The following is a 21,086-nucleotide window of genomic DNA, read 5'->3' as shown; positions in this document are numbered from 1 at the left end:
AGCAAGATCTTGTCTCAAAAAAATAATAAATAAAATAAAAAATTGAAAACTCTGATGCCGACTCTGATTAAATCACAAGCTCTGGCGGCGGGTCCACGTATTTTTAATTTGCCAGGTGATTCTGATGTGCAGCCAAGGTTAAGAATCCCTGTTCTGCTGGGCGCGGTGGCTCACGCCTGTAATCCTAGCACTTTGGGAGGCCGAGGTGGGCGGATCACGAGGTCAGGAGATTGAGACCATCCTGGCTAACACGGTGAAACCCCGTCTCTACTAAAAATACAAAAAATTATCCGGGCGTGGTGGCAGGTGCCTGTATTCCCAGCTACACGGGAGGCTGAGGCAGAAGAATGGTGTGAACCTGGGAGGCGGAGCTTGCAGTGAGGCGAGATTGTGCCACTGCACTCCAGCCTGGGCAACAGAGCAAGACTCTGTCTCAAAAAAAAAAAAAAAAAAAGAATCCCTATTCTTAGCTCACACCTGTAATCCCAGCACTTTGGGAGGCCAAGGCGGGCAGATCACCTGAGGTCAGGAGTTCAAGATCAGCCTGGCCAACATGGTGAAACCCCATTTCTATTAAAAATACAAAAATTAGCCAGGTGTGGTGGTGGGCACCTGTAATCCCAGCTACTCAGGGGGCTGAGACAGGAGAATGGCTTGAACCTGGGAGGTGGAGGTTGCAGTGAGCCAAGATCGCACCACTGCACTCCAGCCTGGGTGACAGAGTGAGACTCCATCTCAAATAAAAAACCATTGTTCTGGAGAGAGGATTTTAAAGCATCTGTTTCCAACCCAGGCTTGCTCTCAGAGTTTATTCCTTGAGGACAATTTCTAAGCAAGGATACCACTGTTGTTCTGACCTTCATTCCCATTTATAAGGGTCCAAATTCCTTTGAGAAAAGTTCCAGAAATCTTCCTCCCTCCCTACCCAATCTATGATCCTATGTCCTTGTGATGCCCCAGTTTCCACACAGCTGAAGAACTACGGAAGGAAAATGTAGTAAATTAAAAGAAAGACAAATGCCTTCCTGTTCCCACTTCTCTAAAATCCCATAGCTAGGAACAGAAAAAAAGGAAAAGACTTGAAATGTTCTAGAGATATAACAAAAATGGATTTTTTTTTTTTAAAGAGGATCCACCTGGTTCATAAACCCTCCCTCACTGCTCTCTGCACATCATGGCCACACAGCACCTGCAGGGAAGCTGTGGGGAGGTGTGGAGCAGGTGCAACAGGCAGCTACTCTCCCGGGGGCCACACAGCAGAGAGAGGATTCGATGCAGCATGACGATCCCTTCCTCCCAGGCATGACCTCTTCTCAGAACACAGGAACTGACAACGCTGCAAGTGGCAACTCAGCAGGTGGGCAGAGAAGCAGAAAGGGGCCCTCAGCACCACTAGGCCAGCTCTCAGAATCCGAAGAGCAGCCTCCAGGGAGGGAGCAGGGCTACAGGGACAACCTACGGGCAGTGGAGCTTCTAGTTTGGCACATGGGAAAGGCTGGGCGCATGCTCTGAAACATGACACCATCAGGGAAGCCAGAAAGGACACCATGGACAAGGCCATCGATTTGAACCCCCAGCCAAAATGGGTGCTCTCGGCTTGCTCAAAAAGTGCTGCCAGCAGCGATAGGTTGGCAAATTAAAAGCAAACAAATACAGTATCACGGCCACACAAAGGCAGTAACTGCACTCACAAGGTGGCTCGGCCCAAAGAGGTCTGAATCTGAATATGCCGCGCTGTCCCTGCCTCGGGGGAGAAGGGGAAGGCTGGGCCCTGGGGACTAGAGATGATGGTATTCTTTTTGTTCCTTCCTGACGCGGGCCTGGAGGGCTGTGCCCTGGTGACTCCTGTCTCCTAAAGGAGGGCAGGGCCGGCTGAAGGATCCAGGCATTGATGTCTAGTTCTGAGGACACCCAGGACCCGCATCTACAAGGGCCATCTAAAACGTGGCCTGGAGGGGATGGGGGCAGGCGGGCACGAAGCTTCTGCTCAGCTCACTCCAGCTCCCCACGTGCTCATCTGTTCCCCAGATCTGGGGCTGCCTAGTGAGCAGTTAAACGCCTGGGTTCCGCCCAGGGCTGCCTTCCACTTGGACGCCGGGCCTGCTGTGGCTGGACCCTACAGGAGACAAGGGAAGGAGAATTAACATCAAAGCTGGAAAAGGGTCCTGTCAAAACCAAGTGCCAAATCCTCTGTGGGACAGGAAGGGGCAGCTAAGACAGGGGCTTCGGGATGCCTTGGGAGGTATCAGAGCAGAGCCAGGAGCAACTGGTTAGCAGACAGTCAGCTAACAGATGCCTTCCCTGGGAGATGGGGGAAGCTGGGGCTGTGAATTTCTGGCCCCGGGGGTCCCAGGTCATTATGCTGAACAAGAGGCACCTTCCCGGGACAATACAGCGCCCTGTGCTGGAAGGAAGCACCATTTTCCACAGTGGAGGAGTCTCATGACCTCTCCTGTCTTCCAGAAGAATGGAAGGGAGCACCCACCCCACACCCCTGGAGAAAAATGCCCCCCAGCCTGGGAAGCCGTGGGCTCTGCTCCTCCCTCAGCTGAAGGGCCAGGAAAGAGAAGTAAAGGGGCAGGGAGAGGGAAGATATTTACCTTGGGTGTGCTCTGAAAACAAAAAATGCGCACTAGTCCACAGTCATTTATCAACTGCAGTTTCCAACTGTGCCAAAGAGGGAAAGGTCTACTGGGAAGGCTAAAGAGAGCAGAGAGAGAAAGAAGAGGAGAAGCTATTGAGCAGAAATGGCTGTGCCTCTTGACTCCGGGCAGCACCATGGAGAGGGCCGGTGCCCCGGGCAGGGGAAGCTGAGGGAGAGCCGGCAACCGCAGTGCTGGCGCTGTGCTGCCCCACAGCCTGTGGCTCAGGATGGCAGAGGAAGCCAGGAGCACAGCATGGAGGGCTGCACAGTGTGGGGACTGCCTTTCCCTCGGCAATACAGTTCCATGAAGAACTGACGTGGAGGACCAACCCAGGATTTGAAATGGTAGGCCAGGGGTCAGACAACTTTTTCTGTAAAGGACCAATATTTTTAGTTTTTGTAGGTCATATGGTCTCTGTCACAGCTACTCAGCTCCACTGCTGTAACTCAAAGGCAGCCATAGCAATCCACAAACAGATGTGTGGGTTCTCATAAAACTTCTCAAAATAGGCTGCTAGCCAGATGTGGCCCTTGCACCACCATTTGCCAACCCCCGCTGTAGGCAATTTAAAATTATTGTGTCTTCCAAGTCTCAAAAAAGGCACTTTTCTGCTGGGAGTCTAGTGCCAAGGTCTCCAGAAACTGGTTCTCACCTGCACAATTTAAGCAGTGCCCCACCAAAATCTCCAGGTGTGCAGCGGCCCTACGCTCCTCTGGACAGTGAAGTGCCAAGCTCATGGGACAAAATGCAGGACAACCCGAGTTCAGGCAAGAAACAGAAAGACAGCAGGCCAGCCTCACTGGAGCAACTGTCAGGTCAGTGCAACTGTCAGTGTCCAATAACCAACATTGTGTCTAGAGAATAATAATCCATTACAAAGAGGAAATGACCCACAAAGCCACTATAAACTATTCTCTTACAGGACGGCCCAGTGAAGATTGTTTAAAAATCTCTGGGTGTGCAATGACGGGAAGAGCATCATTCTGGGATTAGGTCTGTATCTTCAACACAACATGTGCAGTCTGAGTAGCAGTGAGCCAGAAAAAGGCTCATGTGGGAAAACCAAAACCAAAAGGCTCACATTTTGAAAACACAACACCTTGGCCTCTGAGACCCCAGTGTAATGTGACAGTGTGAACTTCTGTAGAAGGGGCACCTCATACAATAAGAAACCATCACAGTGGGTAAGCACAGAAGCTTCAACAACCCTAAAAGGTGCGGCACTAGCTACTCGTCCAGCTACTTTGGAGGCTGAGGCAGGAGGATCTCACTTGAGCCCAGAGTATGAGGCCAGCCTGGGCAACATGGCAAGACCTTATCTCTTAAAAAAAGTGCAGCACCATCCTTAGAGAGATTTCTTTATAAAGAGATGCAACCCATCCCCAGATCCAAGACTTAAGCAGCACGACCTCACCTGCTTTTTGCCAACACCTAGATCTGGAGCCCACAGGGGCTGAAGCATCCACGTGGCCTAGGGTGGGATTTCTGTCCCTTGCACCTGCACGTCACCTCACAATTCAGAAAGGACTATTAGAAAAACATGTTTGTGCTCTCAAGGGTGGGTCTGAGTAGCCAGAGCGGCTCCACGGGAGGCCCACAGGAAGCAGGTCAGAGTCCCTGGGCCTTCTCCCTGGCTCTCATTCCTGCCCTGTAGAACAGGCAGAACAGCTAGCACCCCTCTGGCCACGGGGAGGGGTTAGCAGTTAGACATGGAAGCTCCTAGCGCAGTGCCTGGCAGACGAAGCGTTGATAACAGCTTGTCTTCCTCACAGTGGGGCAGGTGGGGGTGGGAGGAAGCAAGCCTGCAACTCCCTCCACAGCCTCTCTGGAAGGCCCACCAGCTCTTCCAGGAATCTCAAGTTCAGGCATATCTCTGACCCCAGCCTTAGGAACGCAATCAGAATTAAAGTATCTTCTTGAAAAACAAGAACAAGTAACCCTTCACCACTCCTACCCACAGCCTACACTTCAGACTCTTTCACCTCCCTCCTTGCAGTGCGGGGATGGGGTTTCATATCCCACAACCTTTAGTTCCATTTGCAAAATTTCTTCCAACACTATCTTCCTGCTCACAGTGGAGCCCTGGATGGGCCACGCTTAAATATTAGTATGAACTGACCAAACTCTTCACAAATGCCCTTCTAGTGTCTAGGATGGTGTCTGCCAGCCACACACCCTCTAAGCCAGGGCCGCTGCTGACTCCAAGTGACCTAAACTTAATCTTAAATGGCCAAAAGAGTATCTGAACTAAAACTTATTCTCACTTCCCAACAATTCTCCGATTAAGTCAATCCATTCTAAGAGGTCCTTGAGAGAAATACTGACTTACTATACTCTACTCTAAATACCAGTTAGTCTATAGTTTGGTGTCATCCATGCTATTAAAGACAGCAAGAAGTTCCAGTTGAATAATGAAGAATTAAAAAAAAAAAAAAGGCAAGAAGGGGGTTGGGCACAGTGGCTCACGCATGTAATCCCAGCACTTTGGGAAGCTGAGGCAAGCAGATCATCTGAGGTCAGGAGTTCAAGACCAGCCTGGCCAACATGGTGAAACCCCATCTCTACTAAAAATACAAAAATTGGCCAGGCGTGGTGGTGGGTGCCTGTAATCCCAGCTACTCAGGAGTCTGAGACAGGAGAATTGCTTGAACCCAGGAGCCGGAGGTTGCAGTGAGCCGAGATCACACCATTGTACTCCAGCCTGGGCAGCGGAGCAACAGAGTAAGACTCCATCTCAAAAAAAAAGATATATATATGGCAAGAAGGGAAAAGGATGGGGAGAAAAGAGAGAAAAAAGATAAGAGGGCAGGGTGGGGCAGAGTGCAAGTCTGTGTGTGCGAGCTCACGGCCCTCAGGTCCAGACACCACGCACGATGTGCCACTCGGCACTCACCTGCCGCTGTGGTGGTCTTCTCACCAAGGAGCCTGGTCTGGCTGCCTGGAATAACCTGCAGGTCGGTGTTCTCAGGGGACTGTGGCAGGTTCTGGGCTCGGGTAGCCAGGAGTGCGTTGAGGTACTGCAGCCGCGTAACCTGGAGGATGACAGCGTTACTGGAAGACTCAATTGGTGAAGCGAGACGCAGAAGGTAGGCAGGAAAGGTCACATCATGCCAGAAGAGGACAGAGGCACAACTTTAAGCTAGTTAAGGGCAGAGAAGAGCAACTGAGTCAAGTGTTTTTAAGACCTCGCATGGAAACTGGGTGCAAAGGTCTGTGTCCCTCAGGATGAGTGGAAGGCCTTGCTCCGGGCAGTCTCAGACTAGCTGGTCTAGCCCCCGGTGACACAAAGTCGGCTAAAGCCAGCACCCACGAGCAGCCCAGGCAGTCACCTTGATGAGCTGCAGGTCAGAGAGCGCCCTCACGGTGTAGTCGGGACAATACGCAGATGAACGCGTGCCATCACCTGGGTCAGGCTGCAGGTCATGGCGGATGGGCTGGAGCGAGGACACCGGGGACTGGTGGACTATCAAAGGAACAATCAGTGATGGCAGAAACCAGTACTGGCAGCTGGGAGCCCCCTCCCCTGGTGGAGACAGCTGCACAGTTTCAAAGACCCACCCCACCAATCACCCTGGAGAGGCGATGTGCATGGGAAGCTGGGAGACGAGGACAAACACAGCCGGGAGAGGTTTTGCAGGGGTGGAGTGGGCCGCAAAGTTGAGCGATGAAGAATGCTGCCCTCCCTCCTGGAAGCCCAGGGGCCACACCACTTTGTGGGGTGGTGGGCTCAGGTGGAAGGAGAGGTGAGGAGGGGCACTGAGAGCCCAAGCAATGATGGGGGACAGGCTCTGCAGCATCCACCCTGGCCCTCAGCACCAGCAGGGCCGTGGCTTACCCGAGGATGGCACAGTTAGGGCCGACACTCCATAGTACGTGAAGGCCCCATTCTCGAACTTCAGACCCTCTTTCCCGATCTCCACTTCAACCCTGCCCTGGGAGGAGTAGCAAGGAGAGAAAGAGATGCGGCCAGATTACCTTTCCCGTCAGAAGACAGCGGAAGGAGAAACCCACCACAATTGTTTGGGGCGGGAGGGTGCATATCTGCATGCCCCTGCTCCCCTCTTCTCCTAGACCCTTCCCTGGCCTGAGGAAACAGGAGGGACTCCAGGCCTGGGACCCACAGCTACCTGTAGGATGAGAATGAAGTAATCCACCGGCTGGCTGCGCTGGTACAGGTAGTGGTGTGTGGCCAGGCGGTTGCTCTCGTCAAACCTCACTTCCTGGTTGACACTGGGATGCTTCAGCAGGTGCAGCAGGACCTTCTCAGAGATGCGCAGTGGGCTGAATACATCCACTTCTGCCCGTGGTGGAAGAAAGGGACAGCGTCCACTGGGGCCTAGTGGCCGGGGGAACCACACCCAACACTGTAGGCAATTTATTGTGCCCACCAGGGCTCTCCCGGATGGCCTGTGAGCAGCTGCCCCCAACACCTCAACACAAGAGAACTGGGCAGGGGCCAGGTGCGATGGCTCATGCCTGTAATCTCAACACTTTGGGAGGCTGAGGCAGGTGGATCACCTGCAGTCAGGAGTTCGAGACCAGCCTGGCCAATATGGCAAGACCCCGCCTCTACTAAAAATACAAAAATTAGCTGGGCGTGGTGATACACGCCTGTAATCCCAGCTACTTAGGAGGCTGAGGTAGGAGAATCGCTTGAACCCAGGAGGTGGAGGTTGCAGTGAGCCAACATCGTGCCACTGCACTCCAGCCTGGGTGACAGAGCCAGACCCTTTCTTAAAAAAAAAAAAAAAAGAACTGGGCAGGGCACCCCACACCCACCCAGCTGAGAGCTGAGGCCCCGGCTGTGGCACACCAGGCGTGGCACTGGCCTGGCCCTGCTCTTGGTCATCTGGCAGAGAGGAGCCGTCTCTCCCATGACCCAAGATGCTGGCAGGGCTGCAGAGAACACAGAAGTCCTCAAGACGCACCCGCTTGCTAGGAGTGGGGAGCAGAGTCAGTGTCGGCCCTGGGCGGCCTCCTGACCCACAGAACGGTGAGGAGAGCAGGGAGCATGGACCACCCTCCCGCCTCACCTCGAGACAGGAAGCGCTGGGTGGCCAAGAGCAGCTGAGGCGAGATTTTTACTTTATATTCATCATCAGACACCTTGAACAAGGAGAACTCCTCCTTCCGCTTCAGAGGGGCCATCAGAGAAGCAGGCTTCCTCTTCACCACGGTGTCTCCTAAGATGGAAGAAGAGGGCGCACTCAGGCATCAACCACCTGTCAGTCAACACGACCACACTAAGAGGCCGCGTCGCCTGCTCCTTCCTCCTGAGGCCAGGGGGTCCTCGATGGAGTAGCATCAGAGCCCCAGGGACATGTCCTCAGCACTGCTCCTTTCACGGGGCCTGCTCCCACCCCAACCACACAGAGAGAGGGGTGGCTATCTGCCTTGGAGCTGGCTGAAGAGAATGCTGATATGATAACAAAGCAGCTTTTATAAAATAACAGGCATCCCTGATAGGTCACTGGATGTAGACTAAGAACTTTTTAAAATTTAGGCCAGATGTAGTGATTCACACCTGTAACCCCAGCACTTTAGGAGGCTGAGGCGGGAGGTTCACTTAAGGCCAGAAGTTCAACACCAGACTAGGCAACATAGAAGACCGTGTCTTTACAAAAAAATAAAATAATTAGACAGGTGTGGTGGCATGCGCCTGTAGTCCCAACTGCTCAGGAGGCTGAGGTGGGAGGAACACTTGAGCCTGGGAAGTTGAGGCTGCAGTGAGCCATGACTGCGCCACTGTACTCCAGCCTGGATGACAGAGCAAGACCGTCTCAAACAAACAAAGTAAAAAATAATAATAATAGGCCTCTCTGGCCACTGAAAAACTTCTCACTACAAAGCATGTATTCGAGGATTACCAGTGCAAACGGGCAGCAATTAACCTGGAGACCCCATGCCTATGGCAGTCTCAGGAACGGAACTAGAGATGCTATGTTTGAAAATCGATGCATGAGTAAAGCGATACTTCTGGAAGCATGCAGAGCAGGTGGCCCGGCCATGACGCACAGGCTCTGTACAGCACTGCAGACCTCAACCACCATCCTAACAGGCGGACACTTTTACCATGCAATCAAGGGCCCGGGATCAGCTGCTTTGAGAAGACTTATTTCCACTCCCTCCCAGTCTCTCAGGCTGGAGTGCAGTGGCGCGATCTCGACTCACTGCAACCTCTGCCTCCTAGGTTCAAGCGATTCTTCTGCCTCAGCCTCCTGAGTATGTGGGACTACAGGCACGCACCACCACACCAAGCTAATGTTTGTATTTTTAGCAGAGATCGAATTTCACCATATTGGCCAGGCTGGTCTCGAACTCCCGACCTCGTGATCCGCCTGCCTGGGCCTCCCAAAGAGCTGGGATTACAGGCGTGAGCCACTGCAGCCAGCTGGGAAGACTTTCTTCATGGCAAACAATGGGTTCTTTCAGGGGACATTTCTGTAATGTACAAAAGAACCTGCAAAAACAAAAGCACCTAGGGAGACAGAAGACCGGGAAAGGCCAATGAAGGGCACAGCTCTCTCAGTAATGGAGGAAACTAATAGGACTGCTGCTAATGGAGCCCCAGGTGAGCCCTGGGATTGCAAGGCCACTGCTGGCAGAGGCAACCATGCTTGTGTGGAGGTGTAGGCGTGAGCCCTCCTGCAAGGGGGCTCCCTGCCAGCGCCCATGCAGGGCTCAGAAGGGGGCCTGGCTGTGGATCTTGCTGGGTTCCAGCAGCACAGAGGCCCACTGGCCTCTGACGCAACATACGCCTGGGGAAGTGTGCAGGCCCAGTGGAGACAGAACTGCCAAGAGTCTGGACTCACGGTAGTCTTCAGACTCGTCCAGGATCTCGGACCTGATGATCTCCTCGATCACGTCCTCCAGGGTGACCAGCCCCAGGACCTCGTAGAAGGGGTCGCCCTCACCCTCGTTGTTCACCTTCTGCACGATGGCCAGGTGGGACTTCCCTGTGGGGGGAGGACACTCATGGAACAGCTTGCTGGGGCCCCCCCCAGTTTGATTCGTCTCCCTTGGTACAGGCCCACCAAAAGGACATGGCTAACGTTCATGTTCCTACAACGTGCCAGGCACAGAGCCAGACTCTTTTCTAGGTTTTTACTTAAGACTCCCAGCATGATTATGAGAACTGGCCTTATTTTCACACAGGTTGAAAATGAAGCACTGGGCTCATGCTCATCTGCACAAGGCCCCCCAGACAGAGGTGGCAGAGCTGGGATCCAGCTCCATGTCCATGCACCTCCATGTCATGGATGCAGTTTAGACAAGGATGCATCCAGTGGAGAACACAAATGCCTCACACAGTAGCCAGCCTGCATATGCAGGCTAACAAGGGCACTGACTCTGGAAACACAGGCTCTCCCGCAACAGTCCACACGGGGCAGCCTTGTGGGGCTACCCAGCGTGACTGTCCTTGGGAGGTTTTCCTAATTCTTTTTTTTTTTTTTTACAGTAAATATATATGCTGTCCATCCTACATAAATGTGAACGGCTTTATGACAGAAATTAGAAAGAGATAGAAAGATAGACAGACAGATAGGCTGTGTGTATGTGTGTGTGTGTGTCTGTGTATCTTTTGGTTTTCCTAATTCTTAAAGCTGCCCGCTTTCCGGGAAGAAGGCTAGGGCCCCTGGAGATTGCCACTCAGCCCTGCTGAACTGCGTTTCTAGACACCTTCTAACCCTCAGTGCTTGTGCTGGGTGCCATCTCTACATGGGCCATGGCTGCCCCACCAGAGTACAAACCTGTCAGGCCAGGCCAGGAAAGCCAAGCGCGACATGTGGTTTTGGTTAATGTCTTGGATTCTAGCACCAAAGCCCAGGATCTAAATGGCCACCTCAGCGCAGAGAGGCCTCATCTCGGCTCCCTTCTCCCAGGAAGCCAGCCCCTTTGGCAGGTTTCCTACAGAAAGGGACTCATTCCTTTGTATTCAAACTTCTCTAGAACAAGGCACACAATTCTCCATGGCCTGCCACACTGGGATGATTCTATCACGAACAGAAGAAAGCAGGCCCTGGAAGATCCCCTGAAACAGTGGTCGGGTGACTGAATCCCAAGAAGAATATCTGAGGGGTCTAGATGGCAGCCAAAGATGGTAGCAGGGGGACAGAGCAAGGGCAGCTGGAGGGAACTCTAGGTCGCCTCTCATCTGCTGAGCCACCAGAGTGGAACCACTCACGCCGATGCCTGCCCACAGGCCAGCTCCACAGAGCCACAAGCAGCTGACAGTGTGTCTTGCCAACATCAAGCAGAAAGCCCTGGAAAAGCTTCAAGTTTAATTTTAGTTAGCAGGTTTCAAGGTACCCCAATTATTTGAATGCCAAAGTACCCTTTCATAATGCCCAATTTCTATGATGTTAATAACAGTTGGAGTTCCTCTACCTTCACTTGTTTTCTAAAGCACCTCGGTGAATGAATGAATACTGTCAGAAAGACAAAAGTAGTGTGCTGACACTCCTCACCGCTGTTGGAGCTGGTCAGACTCTTTTCCGCATCCTGGCAATCATCTGGCTCCCAGCAGACAGGACACCAGAGCTGGGTTCCTTTAAACCAGAGACTGCGGCCAGGCACAGTGGCGAACACCTGTAATTCCATCTCTTTGGGAAGCTGAGCTGGGAGGATCGCTTGAGGCCAGGAGTTTGAGACTAGCCTGGGCAACATAGGGAGACCCCAATCTCTACATAAAATTAAAAATTAGCTGGGCATGGTGGTGCTCACCTGTGGCCCCAGCTTACTCAGGAGGCTGAGGTGGGAGGATCGCTTGAGCCCAGGAGGTAGAGGCTACAGTGAGGCACGATCACATCACTGCACTCCAACCCAGGTGACAGAGCAAGACTCTGTCTCAAAAATAATAATAATAATGTTCTTGGCCAGGCGCAGTGGCTCACGCCTGTAATCCCAGCACTTTGGGAGGCCGAGACAGGCAGATCATAAGGTCAAGAGATCGAGACTACCTGGCCAACACTGTGAAACTCCGTCTCTCCTAAAAACACAAAAAAGTTAGCCGGGCATGGTGGTGCACACCTGTAATCCCAGCTACTCAAGAGGCTGAGGCAGGAGAATCACTTGAACCCGGGAAGCAGAGGTTGCAGTGAGCCGCGACTGTGCCACTGCACTCCAGCCTGGCAATAGAACAAGACTCCATCTCAAAAAAAAAAATTAATAAAAATAATAATGTTCTTTTGTACATTAAGGTCCCTGACTTAACAGTGGTTCAAATTATAATTTTCCAAATTTGATGGCTCAAAAGCAATATGCATTCAGTAGAAACCATACTTCAAACACATATAACCATTCTGTTTTCACTTTCAGTACAGCAGTCAATAAATTACATGAGATATTCAACACTTTATTTTAACATAGTTTTGTGTTAGATGACTTTGCCCAACTGTAGGCTAAAGTAAGTGTTCTGAGCGTGTTTAAGGTGGGCCAGGCTGAACTATTTGGTTTGGTAGGTTAGATGTATCAAACACATTTTTGACTTAAGGTATTTTCAACTTACAATGGGTTTATCAGGACATAACTCCATTTGTAAGTCAAGAAGCAGCTGTCCAAGTTATTTATTACGGCTCCAAAGCACTCACTCTTCCTGGTGACATCTGCACAAAATAATCAGCACATCATCTCAAGTTGGCACTGACTGAGGGGCGCCTTGCTGGGGAGGTTACCTCGCCCCCAGACTACAAAGTTCCCTAGCAGACACAGCAAAAGAAACAAGACCCGGAATGAAAGCTGCCAAGATGGCAGGGACTCCAGCTCCACGGAATTCAGAGGCTCATTTGCTTGGCAGAGAGATGGGAAGGGAATCGATTTTTAAAACCTCACGTGCCACAATGACTGCAATATGCCCTTTGTTCCTAAGTGGAGGAATGCCTAAGAAGGTTAGGAAGGACAAAAAGGACTTTAACACGGAAAAAATAAAGATATTTGCCAAAGGACTGCACTGAACTAGAGAAGCAGAGAAAAAAGCTCTGGGATGTCACCAGAAAGACATGGCCAGTCTGCCCATGAATGGCCCTCACTCACCACAGGAGCAGGGAAGTCAAGGGGGATTAAAGAGCTCCCCATTTAACCTCCAGGTTCCAAAAACCTCCTCCACTGTCTTCCAAGGGGATCCTTCTCAGCGTGTTGTCAGGCAGCTTTTAGAAAGGTCTGTTTCAAGCAGAGACACTCATTCCCAAATCCTCCTGCATCGGGCTGCTTGTGACCTGCCTGGAGGCCACCCAGCCCAGAACAGGAGCAGCCTAGACCCTGGCCTCTCTAATTTCCTTCCTAGCTACATTTCAACCTGCATTTCAACTTGAACCTGCTGGACTCACCCATCTTAAAACCACAATTTGAACCTGCTGGACTCACCCATCTTAAAACCAAACAGCAGAAGGCCTCGTCCCCTGTCCCACGTCCTCTGCCAGTCACTGCTCTCTGCAGCCACGCTCTGTGGAGGGCTGTCTACATTGGTTCTCGTACCTTTCCACACCTCATTCATTCCCCAAATGGCTCCCTTGCCGTGGCACCAAATCTGCTCTTTTTTTTCTTTTTCTTTTTGAGACGGAGTCTCGTTGTTGCCCAGGCTGGAGTGCAGTGGCACGATCTCAGCTCACTGCAGGCTCCGCCCCCCGGGGTTCACGCCATTCACCTGCCTCAGCCTCCCGCGTAGCTGGGATTACAGGCGCCCGCCACCTTGCCCAGCTAATTTTTTGTATTTTTAGTAGAGACGGGGTTTCACCGTGTTAGCCAGGATGGTCTCGATCTCCTGACCTTGTGATCCGCCCACCTCAGCCTCCCAAAGTGCTGGGATTACAGGTGTGAGCCACCATGCCCGGCTCACTGTTGAAAGCAGCAGCCGGCTGAAGCCAGACACCAGAGTGAGCTTTTTCTTAAAAAATCTAGAAACGGGAGTGCTTAGAACACCGGAAGGACAGCTACGGTCTTCCACTTTTCCCCTAAAAAAAAGGAAGTCTGGTGACCTGCCTAGAAGAACGGAAATCTGCAATTCCAGGTTTACCCCTTGCTCCTGGATTGGCAAACAGCTCACCTACCAGCAGAGCCTGTCCCGGAGTAAGAACCACCTGCTAACGCCAAGCACACAGCACATGGATGCCAGGCACTGGCCAAAGTGCTTGATGAGTCTCCCCCGGCAGGTCCGTTTACCCACTCTTACCACTAACAGCAGAGGACCTTGCGCCACAAGAGGCTGAGCAGCCTTCCAGGGCCTGGGAGCAGGCAAGGGCAGGATGGAACCTACTCCGCTGATTCCAGGGTTGCACTGTTGGCCACCATATCAGGAGAACCACCCCTGCCTCAGGGGCTCTGGCAGCCCAGATGGAGTACTTACCACCGCAAGGCTCTGTCTGGACCCAAACCCAGGCTCCCTCCCCAGGGCAGGGTGGCATGGCCATGTTCTAGGGACACAGCCAGGAGCACCCAAGAGTCTAAAGGAATAGTTAGAGCTGCCCACCCAAGCCTCCCACCCATTCCTGAGCTAGAGTAGTAACAGTAACTTAGCACCCAGGCCTCCTGCAAGGAATGAAGGACAAGATTACACAGAAAGTGCCCATCAGCTCCTGGCACACAGCAGTGCTCAGTCAGGAGTAGCGGTCATTACCACAAAGCCTGGCCTGGCTTCCTGCACCGACAGGCCAGGGGCTCTCGACAGACGGTGCCAGAGACATCCTGCCACAAATACCAGGGGGCTTTGCCACTTCTTGGCCTTACAGCTGGCAGCCTTTAGGGTCAAGCCCACCCAGCACCCTGGGGTGCTCCCACCCTCACCCTGCAGGAGTGCAGGTGTGAGAAGCATGGCTGTTGGCCAAGGTCTGAGCACCAAACTCTGGGGAGCACCCCTAAGGATGACACTGGAAAGGACTGCAGAAGTAACCACACCTTCACATCTGGAGGGTACTGGTTTTACCTTCAACCTCCGAACTGCTCAGCTAAAACAGTGAAGGGAGGGATGAAAATGTGGAGTTAAGGGAGAACTTGAGACCTTAGGGTCAGAAAAGAAAAGGTGAGGCTGGGTGCGGTGGCTCACGCCTGTAATCCCAACACTTTGGGAGGCCAAGGCGGGAGGATCACTTGAGGTCAGGAGTTCGAGACCAGGCTGGGCAAAATAGTGAGACCCTGTCTCTTTATAAAATTTTAAAAAACAGGAGATTAAAAAGCAAAAAAAAAAGGCCGGGCACCGTGGCTCACGCCTGCAATCCCAGCACTTTGGGAGGGCGAGGCAAGTAGATCGCCTGGTCAGGAGTTCAAGACCAGCTTGGCCAACGTGGTGAAACCCCGTCTTTACTAAAAATACAAAAATTAGTCCGGAATGGTGGCGTGCACCTGTAGTCCCAGCTACTTGAAGGCTGAGGCAGGAGAACTGCTTGAACCTGGGAGGCGAAGGTTGCAGTGAGCCAAGATCGGCCACTGCACTCCAGCCTGCGCGACAGAGCCGGGAGAAAGGGAGACTAAGTCAGCATAAATGGAGTTACTTTTGGTGAAAGCAAAGTGTAAGTTTCCCTGGCTTTACTGCAGATAAGGGATTGACACCTAAATACCCTTATCTGCAGTAAGGCCAGGGACCTTAAGAATGCTCTGAAGGAAACATCACAGGTCGAGTCAATATGATATTATATGTGTGCAGACAACCATGTCCCAGATACCTGAAGACTACCTTCCTTTCTATGTTCTTCTAGTTTCTATCCAAAAATTTGGACCTGCTACAAAGCCAAGCACACAGAAACAGTCTGGGAGAGGGAAAGAGCTGGGGGATTAGAGGACAAGTGGACATACCCCTCCCTGCAAATGGGGGGGGGGCTATCCTGACGCGGGGGTTAAAGTGTTCGCTGTCTAAAGGATTCCTCCCACTCTGATCAATGCCTTTTAAGTATTTCAAAAGGTCATTCCAAGCTGCAAGGCCAATACCGTCTTGAAAAGGGACCTTAGCTGTCTCACTGCTCTCCACGGGGGTGGGATCCTTTCCTGAAGGCTTCTATAACTCTCCACCCCTTTTCAGGGAGAGGGCACTGGCACGGGCGTCCCCTGCACCATGCCCGGGCCGTTACCTCGCTTGAACTCCTCCAGAACAGCGTCTAGCTTGGTGTCGTTGAAGACGAAGTGGAGCGGATGGTTGTAGAAACGAGTGATGGTGCTGAGCGGCGTGCAGTCTTCGGGATCCACGAAGGCCAAGTCCTTGAGGTAGAGCATGTCCACGATGTTGGAGCGCTCCTCCTCGTACACGGGGATGCGCGTGTGGCCGCTCTGCATGATGCTGGCCAGGACGCCGAAGTCCAGCACGGTGCTGGCGTCCAGCATGAAGCAGTCTTCGAGGGGCGTGAGCACGTCCTCCACCGTCCGGCAGCGCAGCACGCCCTTGCTGAGATCGCTGTAGGGGTCGCCGCCGCCGCGCGCCAGCTCCAGCACCCGCTCCCGCAGCCGCCCGGGCCGCGCCGCCAGCTCCAGCAGCTGCCCCACGGGCAGCGCCACGGGCAGAGTGAGCAGGACGGCCAGGCGGCTGAGGCCGAGCGCGCGCGGCGCCAGCGCCAGCGTCCAGCGCCCGCTCACGGCGGCCGGCACCACCTCTCCCACCAGGAACACGAGCCCCGCGCTGCCCAACACGGCGGGCACCGCACGCTGGCCGGCCGCGCGGTACAGCAGCACCGCCAGCGCCGCCTGCGCCAGGCTGGCTAGCAGCAACAGTGCGCCTAAGGCGCAGCCGGCCCAGCGCCGCGCCGGCTCCAAACGCCGCGCCGCCGCACGCTCCGCCTCCGAGCCGCTCTCGCGCAGCACCTGCACCTCGGCAGGCGCCAGCGCCAGCGCGCTCAGCTGCAGGCCCCGCGCCAGCGCTGCCAGCGCCAGCAGCCCGGCCGCCCCCAGGCCCAGAGCCCAGGGCGGCGCCGCCTCCTCGGCCGCCCCGCCACCCGGCTCCACGCGCACCGCCAGCAGCGCCGAGTGCGGGCGCACGGCCTCGGCCCGCAGGCGCAAGCGCAGCAGCGCGCGCCACTCGCCCGCGGGGGCCGCCGCCTCCTCCCGGCAGCCCGCCCCCTCCGGGGCCACCCAGGACCAAGAGCTGTTGGCGAAGCCCGGGCCGAAGAGGCGCAGGAGGAAGGTGGCGTCCGGCGTGTCCCGCGCCGCACCTCCGCGTACCCACCCCGCGCCCGCCGCCCCATCCTCCTCCAGGCAGAAGCCCAGCACTCGCGGGCCCGGCGCGGCCTCCCCCGCGGCGTTGCCCAGGCAGAGCGCGGCGAACAACCAGCCTAACCGACCCGCCGCAGCTGCCGCCGCCGCCATCGCCTGCTGCCCCCTCTCGGCCTCTCGCGCAGCCTACCCCGCTCGCCCCGCGCCTCCCCGGGCCAATCGTTACTGGTCTTCGAGCCTCCTCGGCCAATAGGCGGTGGGCGGGGGCGGGCCCCAGGGTCGGACTAGGCTGCGCCGGGGAGTAAACAAGCGGCGGCCAGGGGCGGGCGGGGGGCTCTGGGCCCCGCCGGGTCTGCTGCGACTCCGGATGCGCGGGGTGGCAGTGGCCGGGAGGACGCGGGGCGGCGGGCAGGGCCTCCCAAGCCGGGCTGTCCTCGGCCCGTGCGCGGCGCCCGGAGTCCCACTCCTCCCGAGGCTGTCCCCCGCGCCCGGAGGCCGGACCAATGCTCTGGGAGTTCTCGGCTCCGGCGCTGAGCGGCCGCTCGGAAGAACCTCGGGTGCTGGCGCGCCTGAAGTTGCAGACCAGACTTAAATGTGCGAGACATGTGCCTTTTTCTTAGGAAAGGCCCCAGGTACCAGAAAGGTTTTAAGCGCGCCGACCTACAGGGCTAAGAGGGCTGAAATAAGAACCAGTGACTGAGCGCCCGGAGGTTTGAGGTTTAAGGTTTATGGAAGATGTTCATCGCGCCGTACCCTGCTAGAGGTCTGGGGACGTCGGACCCAGCCCCTGCGTTCCCGCCGCGGACCCCGTGACACACAAAATCACTACACAGACACACAAAATCACTACCGCCTTGAATCTGGATAGCTACCTCAGGTGGTTAATATCTTACAGGAGCAGAGTGGAGCTCAGAAAGACTCAGCATGGGTGCTGGGTTCCGGCGCGACAAGCCTGACACCTAGGTCAGCATCTCAGCCACACAAGGAGGCGGCAGTTCTGTCAGGAATTACTACATCTGGTGATTCCACTTCTCATAGCTCACCGCTGGGAGAGTAATTCCTCAGGATTAACAAGATCTTTTCCAGAGGATCCTCACTGCTGAAGCGATTTTAGAAGACAGTGTGGTCTGTTGACAGTATGGAATATTCTTTACCCATTAGATATGATCTGTATGTGATTGGAAGGAAATAGACCAACTGCTAACAACACTTATCTATAGATGTTCAGATTCAGTAATTTTTGTATTTTTCTCTACACTTTTTTTTCAAATTTCCTAGCACAAGACTTTGACTTACTGCACATGTCATTTTAAATGACCTTTATAAAGACTATAGAAACAATTTGCTATGTCATGAAAGTAACAATCAAAAAAAGTATGCACATTGTGGCCACAAAGTAAAACTTGTGTGGAAGGTAATGTGCAAAAGAAATGAGTAAGCTGGTGGTGAATGACCAAAGGAAAAGGCTTTGTAAAAAAATTTTTTTTTTGAGACGGAGTCTCGCTCTGTCACCCAGGCTGGAGTGCAGTGGCGCAGTCTTGGCTCACTGCAAGCTCCGCCTCCCGGGTTCATGCCATTCTCCTGCCTCAGCCTCTCCGAGTAGCTGGGACTACAGGCCACCACGCCCAGCTAATTTTTTGTATTTTTAGTAGAGACGGGGTTTCACCGTGGTCTCGATCTTCTGACCTCGTGATCCGCCCTCGTCGGCCTCCCAAAGTGCTGGGATTACAAGCGTGAGCCACCGCGCCCGGCCTGTAAAAAACTTTTTAAAAGATGGTAATAGTGGGCTGGGCGCAGTGGCTCACGCCTGTAATTCCAGCACTTTGGGAGGCGGAGGCGGGCGGATCACGAGGTCAAGAGATGGAGACCATCCGGACTAACATGGTGAAACCCTGTCTGTACTAAAAATACAAAAAATTAGCCAGGTGTGATGGCGTGCGCCTGTAGTCCCAGCTACATGGGAGACTGAGGCAGGAGAATGGTGTGAACCCGGGAGGCGGAGCTTGCAGTGAGCTGAGACCACGCCACTGCACTCCAGCCTGGGAGACAGAACGAGACTATGTCTCAAAAAAATAAAAATAAATAAAGTAATAGTGGCCTGGCGCAGTGGCTCATGCCTGTAATCCCAGCACTTTGGGAGGCCAACGCGGGCACATCACGAGGTCAGAAGATGGAGACCATCCTGGCTAACACGGTGAAACCCCGTCTCTACTAAAAATACAAAAAATTAGCCGGGCGTGGTGGCGGGCGCCTGTAGTCCCAGCTACTGAGGAGGCTGAGGCAGGAGAATCGCTTGAACCTGGGAGGCGGAGGTTGCAGTGAGCCAAGATCGCGCCACTGCACTCCAGCCTGGGTGACAGAGCGAGACTTCGTCTGAAAAAACAAAAAGGTAATAGTGTATTTTTAAAAGATGGTAGGCCGGGCGCGGTGGCTCAAGCCTGTAATCCCAGCACTTTGGAAGGCCGAGGCGGGTGGATCACGAGGTCAGGAGATCGAGACCATCTTGGCTAACACGGTGAAACCCTGTCTCTATTAAAAATACAAAAAATTAGCCGGGCGTGTTGGCGGGCGCCTGTAGTCCCAGCTACTCGGGAGGCTGAGGCAGGAGAATGGCGTGAACCCGGGAGGCGGAGCTTGCAGTGAGCCGAGAGCGCACCACTGCACTCCAGCCTGGGCGACAGAGCGAGACTCGTCTCAAAAAAAAAAAAAAAAAAAAAGATGGTAATAGTGTCTCTTCTGCATTGTAAACTCAGAGCTGTGACTAGGCCAATGGGGCATCTCCGTGTTTTTTATTATCCAGATGATGTTCTGTGCCCTTTGAGTTTACCTTACTTTTGCAGATTACAAGAGTAAGCCGCCAGCGGAAGCAATAAAGACATTACTGGGCCTTTCCACTGGAACATGATGCCTCTGAAGAAAAAAAAAAGTGCAAACATTACAATAGATTCAGCTCCTTTAGTTCTCACTTCTATCTCCAAGTCAAGATAAAATACTGACATTGAAATAGAATAGATGACATGCTTGAAATGAGTCATGTGCCTGAAAAGTTATTAACAAAGAACAGTTCCAGAGGAAAGCCAGGAAACACTCCCCATGGATTTAGAGACAGAGCTCTCACATTTAACATGTTACTTTTTCCTTATCTCAGGCTTCCTTGGAAAACAACCTGTAACTAACTTTCTGGGAGTAAAGCTTCAGGTGGAAGAACAATTGGATCAAACTTGGAAAACATAAGTGGTCATTTAAATTGTCAGTACCCAAAGATACAAAAAAATCCAGTATGGGGCACGCAAAGCTGCTCCTGGAGTGGTTTCCCGTTTGCAGTAGAGGCCTCAACAGTCCTTGACCAGCTTCTCCTGTGGCTGTGCCATTCTTTACCCCACCCCTGGTTAGCATCAGTGGAGACACAGCCACTTGACCTTCAGACCATTGTTGGCCCTCCCTGGGCCGTTTTCCTTACTGGTCTTTTGGATCAAGACATTTCCATGTTATATCTAAATATTTATTCTTGAGTTTTAAACCCACTGGCTAATTCCTGCTTATCTCTCAAGCCTTAGCTCATATGCTGCTCCCTCCGAGTGATCTTCCTTGACCCTCTTGACTAGGTTGGCTCAAGGTTATTGGAGCTATGTGCTCTCCCCATATCATCCAGTATATCCCCTGTTGTAACATGTATTCATTTATTAATTCAACAACTATTTCCTGCATTGAGTCCCTGCAATGTACCAGGTACTGTTCTAGTGTTGGGACTGTAGCGGGGATAAAATTAAGTCCCTACCCTTGTGAGACTAGATTCTAGCGCAAGGAGGATAGAAAATACCCAAGTCTATATTTCAATATCTGGTAGTAAGTGCTATGGAGGGAAAAAGGCAAGATAAAGAGACAGATGCTGGGGTGATGCTGATTGAGATGGCTAATCGGAAGCCTTCTCAAGGAGATGGCATTTGAACTGAGGCTTAAATGAAATGAGGGCTGAGCCTTATCAAGACTTAGGAGATGTGGCCGGGCGCGGTGGCTCACGCCTGTAATCCCAGCATTTTGGAAGGCCGAGGCGGGCGGATCACGAGGTCAGGAGATCGAGACCACGGTGAAACCCCGTCTCTACTAAAAATACAAAAAATTAGCTGGGCGTGGTGGTGGGCGCCTGTAGTCCCAGCTACTCGGAGAGGCTGAGGCAGGAGAATGGCATGAACCCGGGAGGCGGAGCTTGCAGTGAGCCGAGATTGCGCCACTGCACTCCAGCCTGGGTGACAGAGCGAGACTCCGTCTCAAAAAAAAAAAAAAAAAGACTTAGGAGATGTGTCCCAGGTCAGG

The 21,086-nt window shown here is 53.2% G+C and overlaps 1 protein-coding gene across 5 annotated transcripts; it reads right to left on the bottom strand.

Annotated features, from left to right (window-relative positions):
- Positions 1 to 767: 767 nt before the first annotated feature.
- Positions 768 to 18,209, bottom strand: CNNM3 (cyclin and CBS domain divalent metal cation transport mediator 3). 5 transcript variants are annotated; one of them, XR_004033240.1, is made up of 9 exons: positions 15,701 to 18,209; positions 9,458 to 9,601; positions 7,679 to 7,828; positions 6,773 to 6,981; positions 6,481 to 6,577; positions 5,975 to 6,108; positions 5,539 to 5,677; positions 2,601 to 2,700; positions 2,034 to 2,116 (listed from the first exon to the last, which is right to left on the bottom strand). XR_004033240.1 is itself a non-coding variant. In XM_030826953.1 (8 exons), exons 1-8 carry the CDS (start codon positions 16,923 to 16,925, stop codon positions 2,651 to 2,653), a joined length of 2,148 nt encoding a protein of 715 aa, XP_030682813.1. In that variant the 5' UTR covers positions 16,926 to 18,209; the 3' UTR covers positions 768 to 2,650. The 5 variants fall into 5 exon arrangements, 4 of the variants coding, with proteins under 4 accessions (XP_030682813.1, XP_030682812.1, XP_030682814.1 ...); XM_030826953.1 differs by having other exon boundaries at positions 768 to 2,700; XM_030826952.1 differs by lacking the exon at positions 2,601 to 2,700 and having other exon boundaries at positions 768 to 2,116.
- Between the last annotated feature and the right edge of the window lie 2,877 nt (positions 18,210 to 21,086).

This window comes from Nomascus leucogenys, chromosome 14, assembly GCF_006542625.1.
Source record: "Nomascus leucogenys isolate Asia chromosome 14, Asia_NLE_v1, whole genome shotgun sequence".
Classification (NCBI taxonomy): Eukaryota; Metazoa; Chordata; class Mammalia; order Primates; family Hylobatidae; genus Nomascus; species Nomascus leucogenys.
This window is presented reverse-complemented; position numbering and strand designations above follow the sequence as displayed.